Source organism: Haliaeetus leucocephalus, unplaced genomic scaffold (genome assembly GCF_000737465.1).
Source record: "Haliaeetus leucocephalus isolate CR32 unplaced genomic scaffold, Haliaeetus_leucocephalus-4.0 Scaffold0, whole genome shotgun sequence".
Taxonomy (NCBI): Eukaryota; Metazoa; Chordata; class Aves; order Accipitriformes; family Accipitridae; genus Haliaeetus; species Haliaeetus leucocephalus.
The window spans coordinates 9,441,496-9,464,348 of NW_010972436.1; the positions used below are offsets into that span (position 1 = coordinate 9,441,496).

A 22,853-nucleotide genomic window follows, 5' to 3' on the forward strand; every position below is an offset into this window, starting at 1 on the left:
TTTCAGAACATGATGCAATGGACTTTTTTGCATGGTTTGGTTGTACAGTGAGTGTTATTTTGGTTTGGTGTTCTGGGTTTTTTTACACTGCAGATGCGCTTCACATTCCATAGTATCATTTAGCTCAGCAAACAATTTTAAAGCTGTCCTAAGTCCTTCTGGCTAAATTCAAAGATATGTGTAAAATGTTTAAATCTAATGGAGTCAAAATTGGTGTAATTTACCCCTCCCTCTGGGACTCCTGTAAATTACACAATATAATTTCACTCTTACTGCACAATATAATTTCCGTTTTACTGACATATAATTTAAAACTTTCTCGCACATTGCCTTTAAATTTGGCATTCTACACTTTTAATAAATATTATACAAGACTTAAGTAATCTCAAATACACTGCATGTAATAAAATACCTTTTGTAAAATATTAACTCTACACACAGACTAGCAAGGTAAAGGCCATGCTACTTACATCACACCGCTAAACCACTAATGCATTTTGTGTTTCTCTTTATACACTTTTGTTCAAGTGTGTTTACTAGCATACTGATCCACCTTTCATTTTCCCCTCTTCACCACTGTTTAGGATTTCTAAAATAGCAAGAGCACTGTACGCTATTTTTCCATTTCATTTTGAAAGGTATTGAGAAAAAGCATTAGACTACTCCTAATAAGCCTCTGTGTGTGTGTGCACACGCGCGTGTGTGTGTGTGACTACTCTCAAAATAAATGTCTGTGGCAACTGGAAATCAAGTAGGTAACAGAGATTAAGTTTTTGTTTCTAGAACACCAGTACAAATCTGGCTAAAAAAAAAAAAAAAACCAACATAATTGCACAGGATGGGGGGGGAAAAAACAAACACAACAATGAAAAAACCCCACCCTTAAATCAAGAAGACCTACAGCTTTCCAACCAGAAACACTATTTCAGGATTTAGAACACATGATAGCTTGCACTGAATCTTCAAATTAGGAAATGCAGTATTTAACACTACCCGGTAAACAAGGAAATTCTAGTGGAATAGGTGTCCAGAGTCCCTAATTTGGATTTCAACTAATATTTAAACACAATCTAGTGTCATGTCTATGCATTACTTTCAATTTTATTTTTAAAAAAAGTTTCTAATCATGAGAAAAATCATGTGACAAACATAAAAATGGCCCCAGAGGACTCCACACCAAAAATTCCAAACAAGTGAACAATGCAGCTACAAGTGTTTTCTTGCTTGGCAGTCACTTTTCCACTTTTTTCCAAGTTTTACCATGTATTTATCAGAAAAGGATGTTCTACTTGTAATAAACTCTCATTTTGATATTTTATTTTTAGTTGCCCACTAAAGTGCCAAAGACATTAGGCATCCATAGATAAACAACATCAGGTCAGAACCAGTCTCTCATCAGATCCACAGATCAACTTGTCATCAGCACATAAAGAGGCACAAACCCTCCACCTTTTCACACAGCTCAAGTCTGGACATAGTTTTCCTCTTCTTGAAGTGCAAACTGTACCAACCCTTATGTAATATATGCAGACTTTACAGGAACTTTACAGTTTTTCTTTTTTGTGATATGATATCTTTCTAAATTGCAAATTACGACTGCTGTTCAGTTTCTCATACTAGGAAATACACTTCATGTTTCTCATTCTTGAAAGACAAAACTTTTTCCTCAAATATTTAGTTAAAAGTTTCTCCTATTTTTCATGATGCTTCAATTTTAAGCTCTACCTTTGGACACAGAAGAACTACAGTAGAGTGGAGCTCTAACTCTACTAGAATGGAGCTCTATATCCAAAATCCAGTGAGGTCGTATTTGAATGAGATGTGTGATATCACAACATAGAATTTTTAGTAAACAACATGGAAAAAAAATTTAACCACCATTTACTCACATAAGAATAATTAATGTTAATAACACTTACTGAACTAATATTCTGTTGATTTTTCTTTACTCTTTCAATCTCTGGAGTCTCTTTTACAGCTGTGCCAGCTCCTACTTCCTTCTTATAAAACACCTTCATTTCCCCAAAAGAAAAAGTAATTATGAGACTGTTAGCAATGCAAGTACAAGTTCTCATAAAAGGGTTGGGCAATTTTCCAAGTTCCAAATTGGTCTGACTATAAATCTTGCTAAGAAAGCAAATACTTGAATTTTTCATAAATCAGACCAATTATCAGTAACTATAATAACATTCTGTTTGTTTTCAACTGTAACTCAGATAATCTATTATCATCCTTTAGACTGACCTCAAACATTTGTAAGTATTTGTAATGATAGTTTTAACTTTGGAAATAATATTAAAATTCAGATCATAATCTATAAATGTTTACAAACGCAACTTTGTGCTTGAGTAATCTCATTTATTTCAATGTAATTGAACGTGCATGTACATGCAAGATTTGAATAGGTTTTTTTACTCTTCAGATCTTAAAATACTCTGAGAAATGATTAGATATTATTATTTCTAATTTAACGAACTAGAAAATTGACATATTCATCATAAAATAACCAGAACAGTCAGAGCTACAATTCAAGTCACATGATTTTTTACTTCTGGGTTCAAGCCAGAAAGCTGAGGGCTGCATCTAAAAACAAAGCTCAGTTCTTAAAAGATACACATGCTGTTTATATAATTCTCCTCTCTATTTCAATTGTTTCAGTAAAGGATAAAACACAAAGCGCATCAGTAGAATCAATCATTCAAAGTTACTGAAAGAGACAGTAAATAACTGTTCCACAAATTCCAAATGTGGCTATAATTTAAATAACCATGGAGCACCAGTTCACGATGCAAAACTCTTTAAGAAGTTTTATTTGAATTTCAGTATTTGGTGTCACAGCTGTTGCCATTCCAGTAAGTATTTCCAGGCTAGTAGTGTAAAAAAAAGTCTGATCCTGGAGTTCGTAAAATAAATCTTTACCATTTAGTATTTCTGCCTTTCTTAAACCAAGATTTATTTAACTTTTTTTTTCCTATCAATAAACCTTAAACAATAAAACATCATTCTTGATGCATTTCTCCTACTTCCTTGAAGCCCTCTGTAACCTAGGGTGACTACTACTGCCAAATATTCTAGAGGAGAATGAATTATTTACGTCCACAACTCATTTTTTATATATTCAGAAAACCTTTAACAATTTAGAACTTTGTTTTACCACGTAAGAACAGAGACAGTTTAAGAGTAAGAACTTGAAAATTCTTCTGCACCAGCATGTCAGTACAAGGTAGAAAGATTTACATAGTGGACTGAACTAAAATATACTTTTCTCCTCCACTAAGGAGGGAGTGGTAAAAAATGTTGGAGCTGGGAATTTTTCTATGAAAGAGATGACTGTGCAATAAATATCCTATTGTAAATCATCTGCCAAATGAGCTAGTGAGCTAGAAGCAGCACTGATCTTATCTGCAGAGCTAGTCACTTCTTTTGTCCCTTAAGGCAGGAAAATACTTGAGACAAAATCCAAAAATCAAAAGCCTATTAGGGGTCATTAATTGTTTTATATTGGGGCTGCTCCCAGCTATATCTCAACTTAGTAAAAAGTAACTTACCTTTATAATCTAAATTGCACAGAATGCTGAACGATTAAAACAGAGAAAGAAAAAAAATGCTCATTCAATCACAGCTATAAACTGCTTTCCTACAGTTGGAGGATCCAGTTCAGAAACAGAAAAAGGATCACAAAATAAAGCAAATACAAATCACCTCAACGACAAAATACCTTAATTTCATATTATCCAGTACACTAGCAAAGAGAATATTTGTCAGCCTTGGCACTGAAAGTTCAGACTGGCCTACAGGGCTGCAAGGGGTTCAGATGTGTCAGAGGCTTGTCAAGGCTTAATTAAGAAGTGGAAGGTTATTATATTCCTGGTATCTAACTGTTAGTGAGTCTGCACTGCCGGACCCACTGACCTATCTGAGGACTTCATCAAAAGCTATCAAAGACTGGAGCAGGGAGGAAAGCACATTAGTAGAGGCTAGCTTGGATCCCCTCTGTTACATGGAGTTTCGGTGTAGCACGTTAGGATGCCAGTGACATAAGATACAGTGCTAATCACTGTCCCACCGTGCAGCAGAGCGCCATTCAAAACTAAGAGGCCACAGACTATAAGAAACAAAAACTGGGGCCAGTGAGCATGTCAACAGCTCCTATTAGAAGGATGTAACTTTCAACTGCTCTCATCTGAAGGAAGAAAAGGAGCAGGTAAAGGCTGGCAGTTACAGGAGAGACCACTGCCTAGAGCAGCCTCAGAGACTTTTCTTCTCTCCCCACAGGCTCTTACTCCCCTAGTGAATCTGCAGTGATACGGGATAGCTGGAGGTAAACACCTCTGAGAGAAACTAATTGACCTTGTACTTCTGCAGAGCTGGAGAAGCTGAGAATATCTCTAAGTTAAAGAACAACATCTGTGTCAGATAATACTAAAATATTTCAGTAACTTATATTCCTTTCTCTCAAATCACTGCCTTTATTAGTATTACTTAGTCTGCCATAAAAAACAGACACTAACTGGACAGCCTTTGGTTCCGGAGGCTATATTTACTCCTCCTCTTCTCTATTACAAGCAAAGCCAGAATTACAAACAGCAGAATTAATGGGCCCAAAAAGGAAATGGAACTGAATGCATCCCAAACTGGGCAATTTTAGAAATCTAAGCTCATAACTTACATTTAGGGATAAACTGAAACTTAAATCAAGCATAAAATTAAAAAATATATCCAGTATACAGTTATAACCTAAAATCATTAGACATATATGTTTATGAAACATGATCTGTTCTAATTTTATACTTGAATCTTGATGTTCTGTACATATGATAGGAAACAGATGAAAAATCTTATATGCACAGTAACAAGCCTTAGATTTTTTTGTCCTTTTAAATAAAGTACTTCCTGGGGCTTGATGGAAAAAGAAAAAACAACTTCATTTAAAAATAACTGTGGCTTGGCAAGGTGGTATAAGTGGTTTAGCAATTCAAAATAAGTGTCACACCTAGAAAAGCTGGGTATTTTTTTTACTGAAAGAAATGAGTGATACAGCTTTTGCCAGGAAAATTATGCAAATGGTTTAAAGGACATTTACTCATAAGTTCCCTATTTCATGCCACAGCACAAGAGAGCCTATTTAAAGTGAAAAATATATGAGAAGTTGCAAGCAAAGAGAGAAGCACTATTACTCACTGAACTGATGTTTTTCTGAGTACTTTTTATCCTCTCCATCTCTGGAGTGTCTGGGACAGCAGAATAGTTACAGAGCATCTTCTCTGCTTCATCTTTGTACATTTTCTGAAAAAATAATTTTAAAATGTCTATTTCCTGCTTTCTTGAGCTCAGAATATCCAAATGCAACAGAAGATGCTTATTGCGGATAAGCCTCAACATCCTTGTACAGTATTTATTTCAACCTCTCTCCTCCATGCTATTGTTATCATTGTCTGTGTGGGACATCTGACACTGTGTCCCACATAGAAAATATATTTTTTATATATATATATATATATGTAATATATTCTCATATACTTTGTACTATTTCCCTTCACTGTCAGGATATATATAACCTTCTCATTCGGTAATGTAAAAAGACCTACAAGTGGATGTAAGCAATTCATTTCAATTTACATGGCATGGCACACCCGAATACAAATAAGAATCAGGCAGTAAGACTTTTTACTACATGTAAATTAATTTAATACAGGTGTGAAAGCCTCTACAGAGCTACAGAAATAGTATTTTGAGCAATGTATGTCAAGCACTCATTGTTACACATAATTAAAACATTCAGCCTTTGAACTGTGCCTACCTGGCTTGCTATTTCTGAAGCCCTTTTGACCCGCTGTATTTCAGGAATATATGGGCCAACTTGCATCCCTTTTCCTATAATTTCAGTCTCCAGATCCTTTTTATATTCTTTCTGAAGAAAAAAGAAGGAAAAAAAAAAAACCATAACTAATTCTACAGTTATTTGTACATGCTGTCTTCAAAGTTATTCTTATAGCACTGGTGAGGTTTTAAAATAAATTCTTCAATTTCTTTAATTTAATGTTTTTATTGTGCACTGCTTATTCCTTTTAGCCCAAGTATGTCTGAGAACATTTTATGTTTTTAACATCTCATTGTGTTTTACTTCCAAAGTAATCTTAAGAGACTCATTATGTACTCACCTGGCTTACAATTTCAGAAGCTTTTTTGGCTCGTTGTATATCAGGAGTATCCGTGCCCACTCCCATTCCTTTTCCTTTAATTTCCTTCTCCAAGTCTTTCTTGTATTCTTTCTGAAAAGAATAGCAATGGAAATACATGTCTGACAGCCAAATTCTTACATTGTTCCTCCTTTAATCTGTGTGATTCCACTGAACTGCATTCTTAAAACACCAAATAACTTTTGATTCAACAGCATTACCTGTGTAGGACCTACCTACAAGACACCTATGCTGTAGCTGCTGACCAGTTAAAAAATTCTTTTAATAGACTGCTTACTTCAAACCTGATGTAGCCTTTCACATCTACCTGTCTTTGCAGCTTTGGCAGCCACAATCACAGACACATGTAGGTGAGACTTTCTCCCTCAGCTGCGCCTTGCAAGACTGGGGTCATAACCCTTTAGCATCTCTCTAACTCTGTTTATCATTTGGCCCTAACTAAACAAGCAGAGCTATTCAGACCTAAAAGCAGTAGGCCCGCAGCTACGGAACACAGCCCAGGCCAGGCGTGGTTCATGAGGAACAAGTGCAACCTGCAAAAGATGATGGAAAAGTCAAAGTTCTGGGAAATCTTAACTTTCCCCCGAATGCTGATTATGCAACTTTTAGACTATGCAGCTCAACGGATTAGGTATTTGGTGAAATTTGTGGCATTGCTTCTGCCTGGATTGGTCACCTCCTGGAACTGTCAATTAATTTGTTGCATTCTGTCAGACGGAAAGCTTGCACCAGCTACAGTACTGACCATGCTTGCAATTTCAGAAGCTTTCTTGGCTCTTCTTATCTCAGGAGTGTCTGGACCAACTTGCATGCCCTTCCCTTTAATTTCAGTTTCCAGGTCTTTCTTGTATTGTTTCTGTGAAGATAAAACTTTATACATTATATTCACAATAGCCAGAGAGTTACAGGTAGATTTTTGCACAAGAGATCCAATTTCGAGATTTAGAGTCAATCAAAAATCTCAAATTCAGAGTCACAACTCTCAAGACTCTTGGTAAGCTTTTGTCAGGAAAATACATAACAAACTACAGGAGAAAAACTTGAGGAGATATTCACTGAATGTACAGAACTCTACCACTGAATTTTTAATTTGGCAGAGGGTGGGGAGAATCAGTCCATACAGCTTGCTACAATTATCCTCTAAGGTAAAGGAGAAGTTTAGCTCTGCAGACCATAGTATAATAAGCTGGTACTTGGTGGCAGCATAATCGAAACACATTTTACTTGTAAGAAAATATTTTATTTATGAAAAGACTACATGTTAGAAATTCAATACCACACAGAATTGTTTCCACTGAACTTTCAGAGCAGGAAGTTGTAATTTATTCATTTAATAGGTCTTTCCTGAACCACAGCCATTAGGCAAGTGGCAGTACTCATCCATGATTGCTGCTTTTTCCTCACAACATAAATTATAAATAACCAATAACCAGGAAACAAAATGAATATTTCATCTTCAGCTTATCCAAGCAAGGATATATTTCTTGTTCATCAGCAAATGATATTAAAATGTAATACTGAAATATTGTATACAATAGTTGTACTTTTTTTTTTTTTAATAAATTAAAAGATTCTCAGGCACTGCTATTTTTGCTGCTACAGTAGTAATCACTTTTTTATTCTAGTTTTTCTCTGCCTGCGGAAAACAGGTGGGGCGGTCAAAATAAATACATATAATTAAAAAATTTCTTCTTACTTTTCTGGTTTGTTAATTATTTTTAGGCTGTACATTAGTTAGAAAAGAGAAGGAAAATATCCTTCTACTCAATGCAATACACTTACAAGGACAAGAGCAAAAAGACTTTCAGTCTTCCATCTCTGTCTCACTCTGATGTGGAAATAAACGTGGTAAAACGCCTCTCTACTTTGCAAACCACAGTTTTTTACAAATATTATAAGTTAACCTGAGAGAAGACATTATCCCTCACTTCCTCTCTGCTAAAGGTGGAATGGCAGATGTTTCCTCCCAGCTTCATATTGTGTAAAACACCAAGGAAAAGATAATCCTGGGAGTTACAGCTATATATTCCTGCACCTCTTTACAGTGGCCGGATTTGGCCCTATGTATGGCACTCCCTCTGGTTCTTATGGCTATGTATGTATATGCATGCAAATAAACATAAATGTACACACACACATATTAAATGAATCTAAAATAAATAAATATCTAAAGTAAATATATGTATTACTCTGGAAGAATGACTCCCCAAAGGCATGACGTGCAGCACGAGCTTCCCCTTCCCTCCCCACCCTCTCCAGCCCCACTGCCACTTCCCAGACAGCCTGTGCAAGTTCATCTACAGGAGCTGCAGCCATGCCAGCTTTGGAGCTTGCAGCTCTGCTGAGCACACAGGCTTGCCAAGCACCTGAGCTCCCCAGGGTGGTCTTCAAGAGACAGTACACAGATCAAGGAGTCTTCCACTCCCAGCCCTTCACAATGCAGCAGATCGCACACTTAGGTGCTTCCAGAGCAACTTAGACCAACATAGTTAATATCAAAGTTCAGTTCTAAAAATATACTCTGGAAGGAGCCTCCACCTGTCTGTTTGCATTGGATGAACCGCAAGCTTAAGAAAATCCGTTTCTTCAGGAGCAACTCTACTTTTGGAAGAAGGTTTTCACAAGTAGAATAGTTTGTTTGGATAAAAGATCTTCCCAAGATGTCTGGCAGTCATTACCAATATTTATTTTCAGACAACAGGTAAGTGATTCCAAAAAACACAAAATCATTTCATTGACTTTTCTTTACAAGTCCATTAACAGTCAACTTTCTTTCCATTACAGTATTAATTATACTAGCTGAACAAATAAATAGATAGAAAAATGAACCCAGTTTTACATGCTGTGTCTACTGACCCCACTAACAATTTCCATTGACCTTTTAATTGCCTGAAAATCTGAAAGATTTGTCATAAGTTGGTTTTTTTCCAGAGCTTTTCTATATTCTCAAAGCAAAACAAAAACAGCCTTAGCTTCAATACTTATTTATTTCATTGTAGATTATGTAAAAAAAAGAATTGAATATTTTCATTCGAGTACCACATAAAGAGTGAACTTTCTATGACATCGATAACCTCGACTAGCATAACATACCTCATTTAGTATCTGAGCTGCGTTTTTCACTCTAATCAAATCTGGTGTATCTTCAAACACTGTCATTCCTTTTCCTTTCATCCCTTCTTCCAAATCTTTTCTATACTCTTTCTAAGGATTAAAAAAAAAAAAAGAGAGATTTCTCACTTAATATTGTGTGCAAGATCTTGAAAAGAAATGCCACTTATTAAATATCTGAAGGGTCTCTCTGAAATTTCTATGAAATATGAATCAGCAGAAGTACAGGTTTCAGAGTTAAAATAGAATTGAAAATTATGAAATCAAAAGATACAATGTTGAAAAGTGAAAAGGTTTGAATGTAGTCAAGTATTTTCCCATTGTGCTCTTGAAAAATAGTCCTCTCCTATACAGCGCTAGCACATTGTTTAGGAGCCTCAGCTGCCTCTCTACATTTTCACTGCAGTAGCATTTGCTTTTACAGACCAATATATGCTGTGCTGCAGTTTTTACCGTTGTTCCACTAATGGCATCACAATCAGGATGGATGCCCTGAACACTATACTAGGACCTGTTAAAACGACTGCTTGATGAATTATAATGTAGAAGCAATATTCCTACCATATCACTTCTGTGCCCCTCAGAAACAGCACTGATTTGATCTATCAACATTTAGCAACTGCAGCCTCCAGAGTACTCAAATGTTCAGTATAAAATTAAAAGCACACTAGAACCTGCCTGTGGACATCTGGTTCTTTTTCCTCTTCCCAATTCCTAGAGAGCTGATGTAAGCCTACTGAAGTTCAAGATCTTTAAGTTTTGTAAGGACTTTAATTGTTCTTCCCATCTCCAGGTTTGGTTTGGGCTTTTTTAAGCAAAGAAACTAGAACAACATTGAAGAAAATATTTTTCAGAAGGATTTATATAGACATGAATTAATACTCCTAATCATGTATTAAATGTCATAAGCACAGTGAGCACCTTTGTCTCTGGATAAGCTCTTTATTTAAACAAAAGAAAACCAGGTATTTTTAAAGAAGCTTCTCTTTATCAGAAGCATATCCTACAGCAAGCAAGAAACAACTTCTATTATTTTAGAATTGTTAAATTCAGCTATCTCTTCTGAAGGAGTTGTGAATGTAGTTCCAGAGAAGAAAGTTCTTATTGTTATAAAATGTGAAACATTTGCAGAATTGTCTACAATTGCTTATTCAGCAACAGAATAAGCTGGAACACAGCTAGCACTTAAAAAAAAAAAAAGTAATTGAATAAATAATTCATTTTTTAATAACTCCAGGTTCTCCTTGTTTCATACAGTATCTATCAAAAGTTTATTATGAACCTTCATGCAAAAATACTGAGCTACATCCCTGACTATGAAGAAATACTTCATTTTGCCTAATCTTAAAAGATAATAATTAATTTGACCCACGTAATCTTTGCTTTTGGAATCTGTTCCTTGAATGTGGATCTAAAATAGTATGAAATTCATGCAGTTATGCATTAAAATACCATTTCTATTTTCTTATATTCTTCCCCTCTGGCTTACAAGCATGGTTTACTCCCTAAGTAATGAGTCATAAAACTTGAGGAGGTAAGAATTAGGGAACATCTTAATGCGTGTAGCACTATGGAGGGAAGTTACATCAAAATTTTTAAAGATGAACATCCCCAGCACATCTGCAACTCCGCATGCACTAACCACTTCTGTGGACATTCAGCATGCAGCAAGATTAACTCAATGAAATGCAAGCGTTTGCATTTTTCCCTAGTCAGTAGGCACATGAGACATGTACACACAGCATGGTACTGCACAAACTAGACCTAGCTTGACACTTGTCTACCTGACAACCAAGCTTATCAGAATAAATTATTTATTAGAGGATGAATAATGAAGAAACATCTGAAAGAAAATCTTTTCTTTACCCATATGAAATCTAGCATAGACTGGGATAAGTTGTTTAAAGAACAAGGAAAGGAACAAGGCTCACAGATTTTTAATTCTAGCATCCCCAATTCATTCATCTAGACCACAGTGAAAACATCAATTCTTAATACAATAAATATAAACAAGGCACTGTTGGCTCCCAAATTCAAATGGAGGATATCTAGCAGCCCTGATATTTCTAACCATGAATGTTGCTAGAAACATTTACTTCTAAATTTGGTCAAACAGTAAGCCTAATCTGTAGAACCAACCAATACTCAAAACTTAACATGAAAACAGTTTTGAATAACAATATAAAAAGACTAAAGATAGAAGGATTCTCAGTTATGAAAAAAAAGTGATTTAGTTTATAATGCCACATACAACTGAAGAATATTGGAGAAATTTTAAAGAAATAGTGGGCATACAGAAAACCCGCACCTTCTAACAAAATTTGCTTAAAGCAGATTATGTAATATCACAGCTATATTATGCAATTTTGGTCTGCTTTATTTTCATCCATAACATGTATGATAGATAATTATTTCAATTAAATTAGTTAAAAGTGACTACGCCAGCTCAAGCCATCCTTATAACCACAACAGACTATCACAAACCTGAAATAATTACTCAAAAGGAAAAACTGCCATCTGGACACCAAGAGAAATCCTCCTTTCCACCCCTTCATGTATCTGGAAAGAAAACTCCAGGCCCTCTCCAAACCCTTATCAAACAGATGTCTTTTGCAGCATGCCTGGCAAGTCACCAAATTTGGGCTATTTGAGCCCAGGGGAGGAACAAATTCCAAAACTGAGGCCCTTAGAGGGAATGTCCAGCCAATGATCCATTTTCTATAGAGTCATCTGATTTGTTCATTTAACTCTGTTTTTCTGGTTCAGGTGTGCTGAGCTTTATCATTTCCTTATGTTCATAAGGAAACTTCAAAAAGTATCGCTTCTTACTACAGGACTATTCAGAATATAAAATGACACGTGGCAATTTTTACTCATGAAGTCACTTTTGTATTTAGCTACCAAGTTAACTGTAAGTTGTTCAGCACTCAAGAGCTTGTATTGATGCTGCTTATTGTTCATTTACAACTTAAGAAAAAAAAAAAAGAAATAAAAGTCCTCTACCTCTTTCAGAAGGTTAGTGACTTGTTTGATATGCAAGAATTCCGGGGTCTTGTCTAAATCCATTGATGGTCTTCCCTTGATCCCTTCTTCAAAATCTTTGCGATACATTTTCTGTTGAAGCAAAAACAACAATTAGTGGTACACACATGTGCATTTCCAAGCATATTTCAGAAAGAACACTGTAAACAGACCCAGAAATGAGCGATGCCATAAATTAATTAGTTATCACATTAATAAGCAACTTTACTACTCATTTCATTACCTAGATTATCTATACAAGACACACATAATTTAGACAAAAATACGTATGTTTGATATTTCCAAAGAAAATGTTTAACCTGATCTATGAAAGAAACAGTTTGCTTGGTAGAGAAAGGAGAAGACAAATGGCACACAAGGTAATGGTTTTAAACACATAAAAGTTTCTACCAAGAGGATGAAATCATCTGTTTTCCATGACACACAGCAAAAATAATGGAATCAAACTGCAGCAAGGGAGACACAGGGAAATACTCACTCTCAGGAAGGATGGTGAAGCACTGGACTAGATTGCCTGGGAGGTCACAAAACCTCCACCATTGGAAGTTTTTAATAAAAAAGTTAGAAAAACATGGTCTGGCATAGGGCAGCCAGTGCTGTTCTGGAGCCTGGGAACACTCCTTCCCCCCATGCTGAGCTCCCCAGGCTGAACGGACAGGAGTACATTCCAGTTAAGGCACAGGGTCAGACTGGGCTTTGCAGCTTCACTCGCTCCCACCTGACAACCCTCCCTCATTAAAGATGGAATTAAAGGCAAAAGTAAAAAAGTTAGTAATCTCTGATCTAGATGATCTCTTGAGCTTCTTCTCACTTAAATGATGCTACATACAATCTCTGTCTAGCGTGAGCACCAACAGCCTTCTGAGAAAAAACAAATTTGAAGGAAGAACTGAGCTACAGAATAGCAGAGAACTACTCAGTACTAATTCTACCATATACTTAATTTATAAAACCTTTATGATCTGCTTCATCCAATTTCTTAGCCCAAGTACAAGATGTCTGTTAGCTTCTCTGTTGAACTAAATTTTACTAATTCAAGCACACATTTTTACTAACCTCACTTTGCATCTTTTGAGCCTCCTTTGAAACTTGATACATTGGTGTATCCACAAACTCCAGCATTGATCTGCCTTTAGATTTTTCATAATTCTCTTTGTACTTGACCTAGGAAAATTAAAATAAAGGCTGTTAACAGCTGAGAGAATGTGAGATCTGATTGCTTGCCACGGCAACAGACAAATCCTGTCTTAGCCATACTCCTTAGATGTGTTGACTTGGAAGACTCCTCCCACATTTAACCTGTTGGAGAAATAGGGCAGCTAGACAAGGAATTTTTTCTAAAGTCATTTATTCCTTTGCTTCAAAATGTCAGACTTAAAAATGGTGAACTTTGAAGACAGCAGGAGTGAGGAGCATCAACCACAATCCTTAAACTAATGGCATGATTTTGGCTGAATGGCCTATGTCTGAACAGTTGGCAGCTTTTCAATAGGATCCCCTGTCATGCTTCCACTAAACAACACATTTACTGTAACAACAACAAAATCTGTTTCACAGCCAGGCACGCAGGTCTCTCTTTCAGGCTCAGGAGCACCATTCTGAAATGCACTTTTGTTTGCACCTGTGGGAGGGAAAAGGGAAGGAAAACTACTGCCTCGGCAGGGTCAGGCCTTGCACCAACATTCCCCTCACAGCTACCAATGACCATGACCTTAAAGCTAGCAGTAAAATCACATTGAAGGACACAGGGTTAAGACACCAACATATAACTTTATGCTAACTCACAAAGCAAATATACTTTGTTTGGAAACCTGGAGAAGCCTTCTAAACTCATTCATACACACAATTCTGATTAAAATGGGCAAACACATTACTCATCTCAATCAGTCGGTGTAGGGTATGTTGGAATGTTTGACACAAGCCATAAAGAAAAGCAAATAGCTACATATCAAAAGATGATATTCAGAATGAGTAATGTCATTTTGATTTATTTGTCTCTTCAAAAATAGCGATGTCTGAATTTGAGAAAAGTGTTAAAAATCTCTTTCACTGTCAGGCTTCTGCAATAGGTTTGGGTTGTGCAAAAACCTCCCCTCCCTCCTCATGGGGTGCTTCTGATGGAATACGCACTGTACATCACTGTAATTGGTCGTGCAGTTTTGTGCCTCATTTAATCACTGTTAGAATGCTGCATTTTTCTCTTTGCAAGATGTATTTATGATTGCGTATACGTGACTTTGAAGCACTGCACTTTCTTTGTGATGGATTTGTTCAGCTGTATCCAGGGTGAAATGATAGAAGCCCTTGTTATGCTTAAATGATTTCTTATATTCATACTGAAACAAAAAATATCCAAGAATGTTTTCACAAACAAAATCCAGAAGGTTTTGCAATTTTAATACCCTTTAAAATAACTATGGGAGAAACAGCATAAAAGAAACTATATTTTAGGCCTCGCAACTCAGGAGTTCTACTGCTAAATTTGAATTTAAAATATTGTGATGAAATTAAAAAAAGAATATGATAAAAAAATAACTTTTTTAAGTTCCTTGAGAAAATGCTTGTCCTGCTCATCCAAAAGTCAAATGTTTATGTTTGGTAGAAAATAAACTATATTATTTACTTTTGAAGTGCAAAGGAACACATATGATGGTCTGCGTTTGCCTCCTAGTGGAAATAATTATAAATGCCACACAACAAAACCACTTCTGTAGTGGAACAAATGAAAACTATCTCCCATCTACAGATACTGACTTCACACTTTTACTCCATTCCTCAACTAATGGAATAAAAGTTAAAAAAAAAAATCTATAAAATAAATGAGGTAAATCACATAACCTTTTGCTACACTAAACTACAGGCACCAGATTCAGTCTCTTAAGTCCTAGTTATTCACCCTGTCCCTTACAATGAAACACATCTAAGTTCCTTTTTTATTTAGCCTGTAGTTCGTTAGCATCTCAAAGTCTTTGCAATAGGAACAGATTTAAAATGTGCAAAACAATAAACTAGCTGATGTACATATATCAAAGTTTTAAATTTTATGTCTCCATCGTTCCTGCCAAAGAGAATTAAATGTATACCAAGAGGGGCAAGTTCCACCTTGTAAACTCTCCTCCTCATCAAAATAATGAAAATAGGATGAGTTCAACCTGTCAAAATCAGTCTATTTGTGTCCAAACATGCCCATCAAGCTTTCCTCCTAACTGTTGGAATTTATTCCCCTGGAAGCTGATTTGTATAACAGCTTTGCATTGGTATTATAGTACATGTGTTTCATAAAGTTGCATACACTTCTACATTATAGGTCAATCAACCACATTAGTTTCTGAGTTTAATTAACCATACAGGTTCCAATGTAACACACCGCGGCAGGTGTAGCTATGTTATGCAAAAGATGAAGAGAAGCATAAAGTTCAAGGAGAAAGGTATACAACAGGAAAACAGCAAAACTGGGGAATTAGCAAGAAGTTCTCTGTTTCAGAGGGAAAAAAAAAAACCAGACAATATCATCAGTCTTTGGAAATCAGTTAACAGCACAGTCAGGAAGACAGTTTCATACAGTGGAAGCAGACTTCAAGAAAGATTTGGTATGAGCTGTAGAGAGACAAGGAGGAGAATACAAAGAAGGTATTGGAAAAGCATGGAGAAAGGCAGGAGAGTAAGCCATGTTAAAATCAAAGAGATGACATGGGGAGGTCAAATCTGAGAAGGATTTTGAAAATGGGATTTCTGTAGAAGACAAATAGCTAGTGGAGACCTTAGGGATTGGCAAAGCATTCTTCTTCCTGCTCACAGCAAGGAAAAATATCCACCAGCATCTGGACAATGCAAAAATCAGAGACTTAGTATTTACGGATTCCTCACAAGAGGGTATAGACAATATGAATCAACCCTTCCTGGGCAACAGAAAGAAATAAATTTTGCAAGAAGCGAGCTGCCTTAAGCAAAAGTCCAGGTTTCTATCTCATTAGAGATAAGAAGACAAACTGATGAAGTTCATTCTGAGGGTATTCATTTAAACAGCAAAAAGAATCCCAATCTTACCTTACACTAAAGGAAACTAGAATTAGGCCCAAATGCACATGAAGAATGCAGGAAGTGAAAGCTATCAACTCATTTATTACCCATACAATAGGGGATAGTCAGTGTTAGCTTCACATATCAGAGTGAGACAGATAAAAAGCAAGCTTCAATTCACCTAAGAGCAACATAAAAATCAAATACAGATGAGAAGGCTGGATTATTTTAGACATAAGCTTCCATAAGCAGGCACTGACTCAGAATATGACCCAGTATGCTCCTAGTCATTAGGGCTAACTCTTTGTGAAGCACTCACGGCCTGCCAACCGTGAGCAATCTTCCTTTACAACACCACTGGCTCACACCTTTCCACAGCAGTTCTGTGGTCCTTCCATGGTTTCTGGAGTAAAGATGACAAATGCAGCTAACCAGCCTACAAGCATCGCACACATAGCATAGGTGCTCTTGGAGCAGGAGAGAAGCTTCAGCAGAGAAGCCGGGGGGGGTTTCCTACCTCTTCCTCCCCATTTCAATCCCCATCACTATCCTATGTCAGACCACCAGCCCCATCAAGGGGCATGTCTTGTTATGTGGCAGAAGGGAGTATGTGCCTATCGCCTGATCCAGTGTAGGAATCCTGAGACATTTAGGAGGGAAAGAAGGTTTAGACAGAGAAGCTCTAAGGGAAGCTAGCACTCAAGAGGCTGTTTATGGCAGAAGTCCAAATATTAAAGTAGCGTAACGGTCACTTCTGTACAGAGACTTGAGGATGAAAACAGTCAGACCTTAGGCAAAACAAGATTTGCAAGGAAAGAAGTATCTTAGATCAACAAAGGAAAAAACAGACAAGGTTTCAGACATATAAGAAGAAATGCTCAAGTACCAGAAGTCTGTGTGATTCTTACCTAGTATATTAATTGTTCTAATAACTGAAACATCTCTCGCTAAAAGCCCCTTTTTCTTCACTACATCCCCCAACTGCTATGGTTACAACCCTACAGTCTACTACACATGAGACCATAAAGCAAGTACCAAAAATTTATGTATTCTACAGTGACTATACATACTACGTTCCTTACTACATATATTTTTCAGATCATTCTTATAAAGGTAACTTACATCACTATGAATTTTGCTGATATTTAAAGTATGGTTTAAATATAGCAGGTTTGGTAGATCAGAGGCTGGATCATGTAGGCTTTCCAAATCTTTCTTGTAGTTCACCTGGAAAGAGAATTCAGGTTATGTAAAACAAAGATTAACAAATAATTTGCAGCTTCATATTACAGTGTGGCCATCCAGAAACAGAAAGCACTAAGTGCTTGCCTGAACACTCTCTACCAGCCACTAGATGGTGGTCATTTACTATTATTTGGAGGAAAAGAAAAAAATCAATAAAGCATTAATTCTACTGCACAAGTATTTGGGAACTACTCAAACTTTTCCTCAAAAAGGACACTTACAACAAAATCACACTTTATTTATTATTTCTTTTTTCTTTTTTATTCTCCCCCCCATCCCCTCCCAAAAACTTAAATCAAGAGTATCTTCCTCAATACTTTGAGTTTACTTATTTTAAACACTGTCGATTCTTGTTCTTTTTCTCTTGATTCAGGAATTACACTAACTGTCCAGATAAAAAAGTTGTATATAAAACAGTTAAAGGGAAGTCCTCCTGGACATATTATTTAATACAGATTGCTTTCAGCAAAGATAAGCAATATAGTCATCTAAGGCAAAAGATAATCACTTATTGAAGTAGCAGAAGATAAATTCCTATCAGCCTATAGTAGGATTTTCCATACTTCTGATAGCTGGATGCCCATCTTTACAGGAAGAAAACTAGCCACCTTACCTCTCTTGGATGATAAATCTTTTAAACCAATACCTTTAGTCACCTCCACACATGTATCGTGTTCTTCACTGATTTAGGCAAACTTCAAATCAACAATACCCAATTTGCATATCTCTCATAATAATAATTACTCCAATTAATTTTTTACTAAACATTTAGATTTTGGAAACAATTACGTATTCTGTTGGACCCTTCCCAGAGCCAGCCTCTCCTGCTCCTGTTGGGTTGTGCCCCACACTTTGGAAACACAGGACTACAGAATGAAGGCTTGTCTCTTGGCTATCTGGGATCACAGCCTCAAAGAAGAGCTCACATTTTTAGCATTAGACACACTGTTAAGTAGATCATCCCAACAGCATTATCACTTGATATAGATGTTTTCTCAAACCTGGCTCCAGCAGCAGGCACCCGTTGCTGAATCTAGCAACTGCTTTACATTGTAATACCAGTCAGAAGATCAACCGGCAGAATGAAGTCTAAAAGATAGACATCCAAATCTGAGCTGCTCATGCAACCTCCTTCTACAACCACTGGAGAGATGCCAGCACTTTGCTCCTCTAAAGACACACGTCTGCAACAGGTCAAAAGACTTGCCCTCTAGACCTGCTTATTTCTTTCCCAAATACAAAGGGACCGAGTACAACGCAATTAGCTCAGAGTAAGCAGTCACGACTTTTGACACACAAAGTTAAGCGAGATGAATCTCACCTAAAATGGTTATGAAAAACTCTGCAGGCCCTTGGAGGAGAGCTTTGTCAGAAGCAGAGAAGAAATGGATAACATGCTGTACCTGCTATACAGATGCACTGTATAGCAGAGACTGCTGCTCAGAGTAATCATAAGATGGAAGAAGAAATTCTGCTTGAGAACAAATGTTAAGTTTTTCAGGATGTAAATGCATGTAAAATACAAAGCAAATTCACTTACATCACTTGCCAAGGTGGATGCAATCTGTGCTTGCTTGAAGGAAGCACTGTCAAGAGGATTGTACTGGTGGCTCTTCATTTCCTTACTGAACTGCTCTTTGTATTTCACCTTCCACCAGAACAAACACATCTAATATTAACATGTAGCACTTAAAGAAGGTACAGAGAATTCAGACTACAAAGGAGCTTATTAAAGGCAATTGCATTATCCATAAATCTTTTAACAATGAAGATGTTTAAAGCAGCTCAGTTTAGCCACATCTCTGACTGTCTTGGGCTGGTTTCAAAGTCATTTTTATGTATCTGAATTTTACTAAAATTAGTAAATTTTACTAAAAAATTAGTGAATTTTACTAAAAATAATTTTAAGATTGTCATATGCAATTATTGGTGCTGAAGGATTTACAAAAAGGAAACAGAAACAAAACCATATAACTCACCTGAGTAATCAAATAAACCAGAACTGTTTGACTAGCAATAATAATCTACTCGCTGAGAAACATTCAATTCATAATTAAGATCATCAATGTATTTTAACGAAAAAACAATTTGTAAGATGAATAAATTGTAAAACTTGTAAAATACATCACTTGTAAATTTTTCAACCACGTGAAAGTGGGAAGTGAGAATCAAACTTCCCACTTGGCCATCTTCCCACCACCAGGTCCACGTGTCACTCACGCTGTGCTAGGCTGTCACCAGAGCCCCCAAGTCTATTTTTAATTCTGCCAGAAATTTCCCACGAGACCCCGAGGAATCTCTCTGTAGTACAGTCCCTTCTTGAGGACAATTCCCACCTCATTACAGTGTTAGAAAGCATAAATAAACAACTGCCTGCCATCACTTTCACTCTCTTTTCTTCTTGTTCAATAGAAAAAGGAGCAACGACAACTCATATAAGAGGAAGCGAGCAATACATAAATGTTGAGGCAATGGCATTAAAAGTAAATAAATCACAAAAATTCCATAAAACATGCTGAAGAACTGAATTCAGAATCTGAAAATATGAAATCAAATGAATAGTAAATCTCCCTCCTTTGCCCCCCTTGTTGTGCGCGATCATCAAACATCTGGAGACTTTGCACACATGCCTTGCTTCTTTCCAACAGCTGGCCATAATGGAGGAGAATAAAGCTCAGTCTGAATTATGCTGCTTTCATAAATGTTAGTCAGACACCTGATATCTGAGCCTATGCAACATCCATTATAATTTACCACGCTCTGCATTAAATAGAGGCGGCTTTTTCCGTACTCCTTTTTTCTCTATTCCCACATGAATGTCTGATAAAGTGGTTAAACCACCTCAAATGATGTCCTTCAAAAATTATTTTTCTCTCAGCTTTAGTTGTGGGAAGGATTTTCTTTTTCCTTTTTAGTTCTTCCTTGCCTCAAAAGACTCTCAACATGGTTTAGCTTACACAACCTCATTATGCTTAGCCACGAAGCCCAATATTTCATTAATCAGGATAACAAGAAACCAAAACTAAGCCACCCAAACAGAAACTAACTGTATATGTTCAAGAACTACATTATGATTGCAGCACTTACATTAATTTTTCAAAGGAAGGACATTCTAAAACATTGTTACTTTTAAAGAGAAACTTTATCTGAGCACATGATGAACTTCACAATCTTTCACACTAACTCTAGAAAAGAATATCTATTGCCTTCTGGTAGATTCATCTGGTTCATATTGTTTGATATTTGCCTTGGCTTTGGATCAAGTGCAAAAGCATATATATCTGAATACAAAGACACTGCCTTTGTCAAAGGCATATCCACATTCTGTACGAGCAGCAAAGGAATAAATCAGAGGGAATTTGTCTTTTAAAAGGTGTATCCAAAACTTGCCTTCTAATAAAAATCAGGCAGTGCTGGACTATGTGATTCAAAAAGCCTCCAAAACCAGAGATCAAGTCAGCATGGTGAACAAAGTTGTCTTTTACTCCTTGGACATCACCTCACAACATAACAACATCGTGCACAAGAGTTTAAATATCCAACTACTGCAGGCTGTCTTCTGCCCAGCCAACAAATGGCCACAAACTGTGCACGCAGACCAAATGTACAACGTGGTCCTTGATATTCTTGTTAAATGTGAAAGCACCAGTGCCAAAGGGACCTCTCCTCACAACTGGCTTGCCATCTTCAAGCTGCAGCCATTTTATGCCATTTTTAGAAGATTTTTTTAGCAACACATTTCAATCTAGAGATTCCAGTAATAAACCCTCGGTTAGTGTCACTTTACATCACATCACTGCTGCTGAAGGAAAGAGGGGGAGCCAGTGAACCCAGTCTTCACAGGGCTGTGCATCCTGATACCGATGAGCAGGAAGGTCCCAAATTTAAGGAGACCGCCCACCAATCTGACTGTAATCGTTCCTGTTGCAGTGAGGGATGTCTCGGTACCTCTAGGCCCTGCTGCCTCATCTGGCTGCTCTGCCTATTGCCTTTGCTCTCCTCCCCAACACCACCGTACATGTTGCTTTTGGGCAAAATGGAGGCCGCACAATAATATCAGATGACCCAGGCAGTATCTCAAGAGCACTTCCAGAAGTAATTTAACTCTGATTTGTCATAGGGGATTCCTCTCATTGAAAGCTACACACACATTCACTTTCTCTTTTATCAGTTTTTCCTGTTTATTTCTCCCTTTTGAAAGAAAGCATGGGGTGGGAGAGGGAGAAGAGAGAGGAGCAAGCCCATGGATGAGTCACTGTGAAGTAACGCACACAGTATTTACCCTTCTTTTGAACAGGAGAAGGTTATGAATGCAGTTTAAAGGGGAAAAATATGCCCGAGAGAAAGGGTTCTGATTAAAAACAAGGAAGACAAATACTTCATCAATGATTTCTAACGCATCTGAAGGGGGGAGGTCTTGGCAATGCTATAATAAGGTGGAAGAGCAAACAAAAAGTGGGAGTAGAAATGACAGTTGTTAGTGGAAGCTTATTTACAAATTTCATCATTAACCAAAAGTTTTACTTTAATGAGGGTTTAAAAGATGGCTACTTATTTACCATCTTAATTAAGTGTGAAGTTTGTTTATTTTTTTAGAGTGGGGGTTAGTTTAAAAGAAAGCCAGTGGAAGCTGTTCTCTAATTGTTGCTGAAGAAAGAGCAGACTTCGCAGACTTTTAACACAACAACATCCCTGAAAAACCAAACTGGAATTAAATAAGGCCTGGATAAACAAACCTCTCATCGGCCTTGCACAAAACCTATAAAAGTCAGAATTGCAGCTGGACAGAGCAGTGTCTTTTGAAGCTTTGCAGCAACATTCCTAAATCAAATCTGTAGTTCAAAGCTGTTCACACAGGGAGTGTTCAGTTTCAGAAGTGGATGACATCACCCACTGTTCAGATTTACAAAGAAACTACAAAAATTGAATCATTCAACCACTGGGATCCCAGGATGAAGCAGACGCTTGCAGCTAAAGCATTTCCTCATGACCATATGAAAACATATTTAAAAAAAAGAAAAACCTGTCAGAACACATAGATATTGAAGGAAATGTAACGTAAACAAAGATCTAAATTAAAATATTCATTGCTAAAAGTACTAGCAGAATTTAAAGCAAAGAAAGACTGAGAAAATCTTAGGCTCTTTGTGTTGTTGCTGATAATCTTGTGCTCTTTTTAGATTTTAAAAAATATTCTACCTCTAACAATTTTATCCCTGAAACAATAAGCACCAG

The 22,853-nt window shown here is 36.7% G+C and overlaps 1 protein-coding gene across 1 annotated transcript in view; it reads right to left on the reverse strand.

Moving 5' to 3' along the window:
- NEBL (nebulette) overlaps positions 1-22,853 on the reverse strand; it is a 91,708-nt gene that overhangs the window by 40,823 nt on the left and 28,032 nt on the right. Inside the window, exons 8-18 of the mRNA XM_010579516.1 lie at positions 19,159-19,266; positions 17,496-17,600; positions 14,585-14,689; positions 13,410-13,517; positions 12,315-12,425; positions 9,294-9,404; positions 6,946-7,056; positions 6,162-6,272; positions 5,801-5,911; positions 5,182-5,286; positions 1,920-2,012 (exon numbers count right to left, since the gene is read on the reverse strand). Coding sequence (XP_010577818.1) covers positions 1,920-2,012; positions 5,182-5,286; positions 5,801-5,911; positions 6,162-6,272; positions 6,946-7,056; positions 9,294-9,404; positions 12,315-12,425; positions 13,410-13,517; positions 14,585-14,689; positions 17,496-17,600; positions 19,159-19,266 — 1,179 coding nt within the window. The remainder of the gene's footprint in view (positions 1-1,919; positions 2,013-5,181; positions 5,287-5,800; positions 5,912-6,161; positions 6,273-6,945; positions 7,057-9,293; positions 9,405-12,314; positions 12,426-13,409; positions 13,518-14,584; positions 14,690-17,495; positions 17,601-19,158; positions 19,267-22,853) is intronic.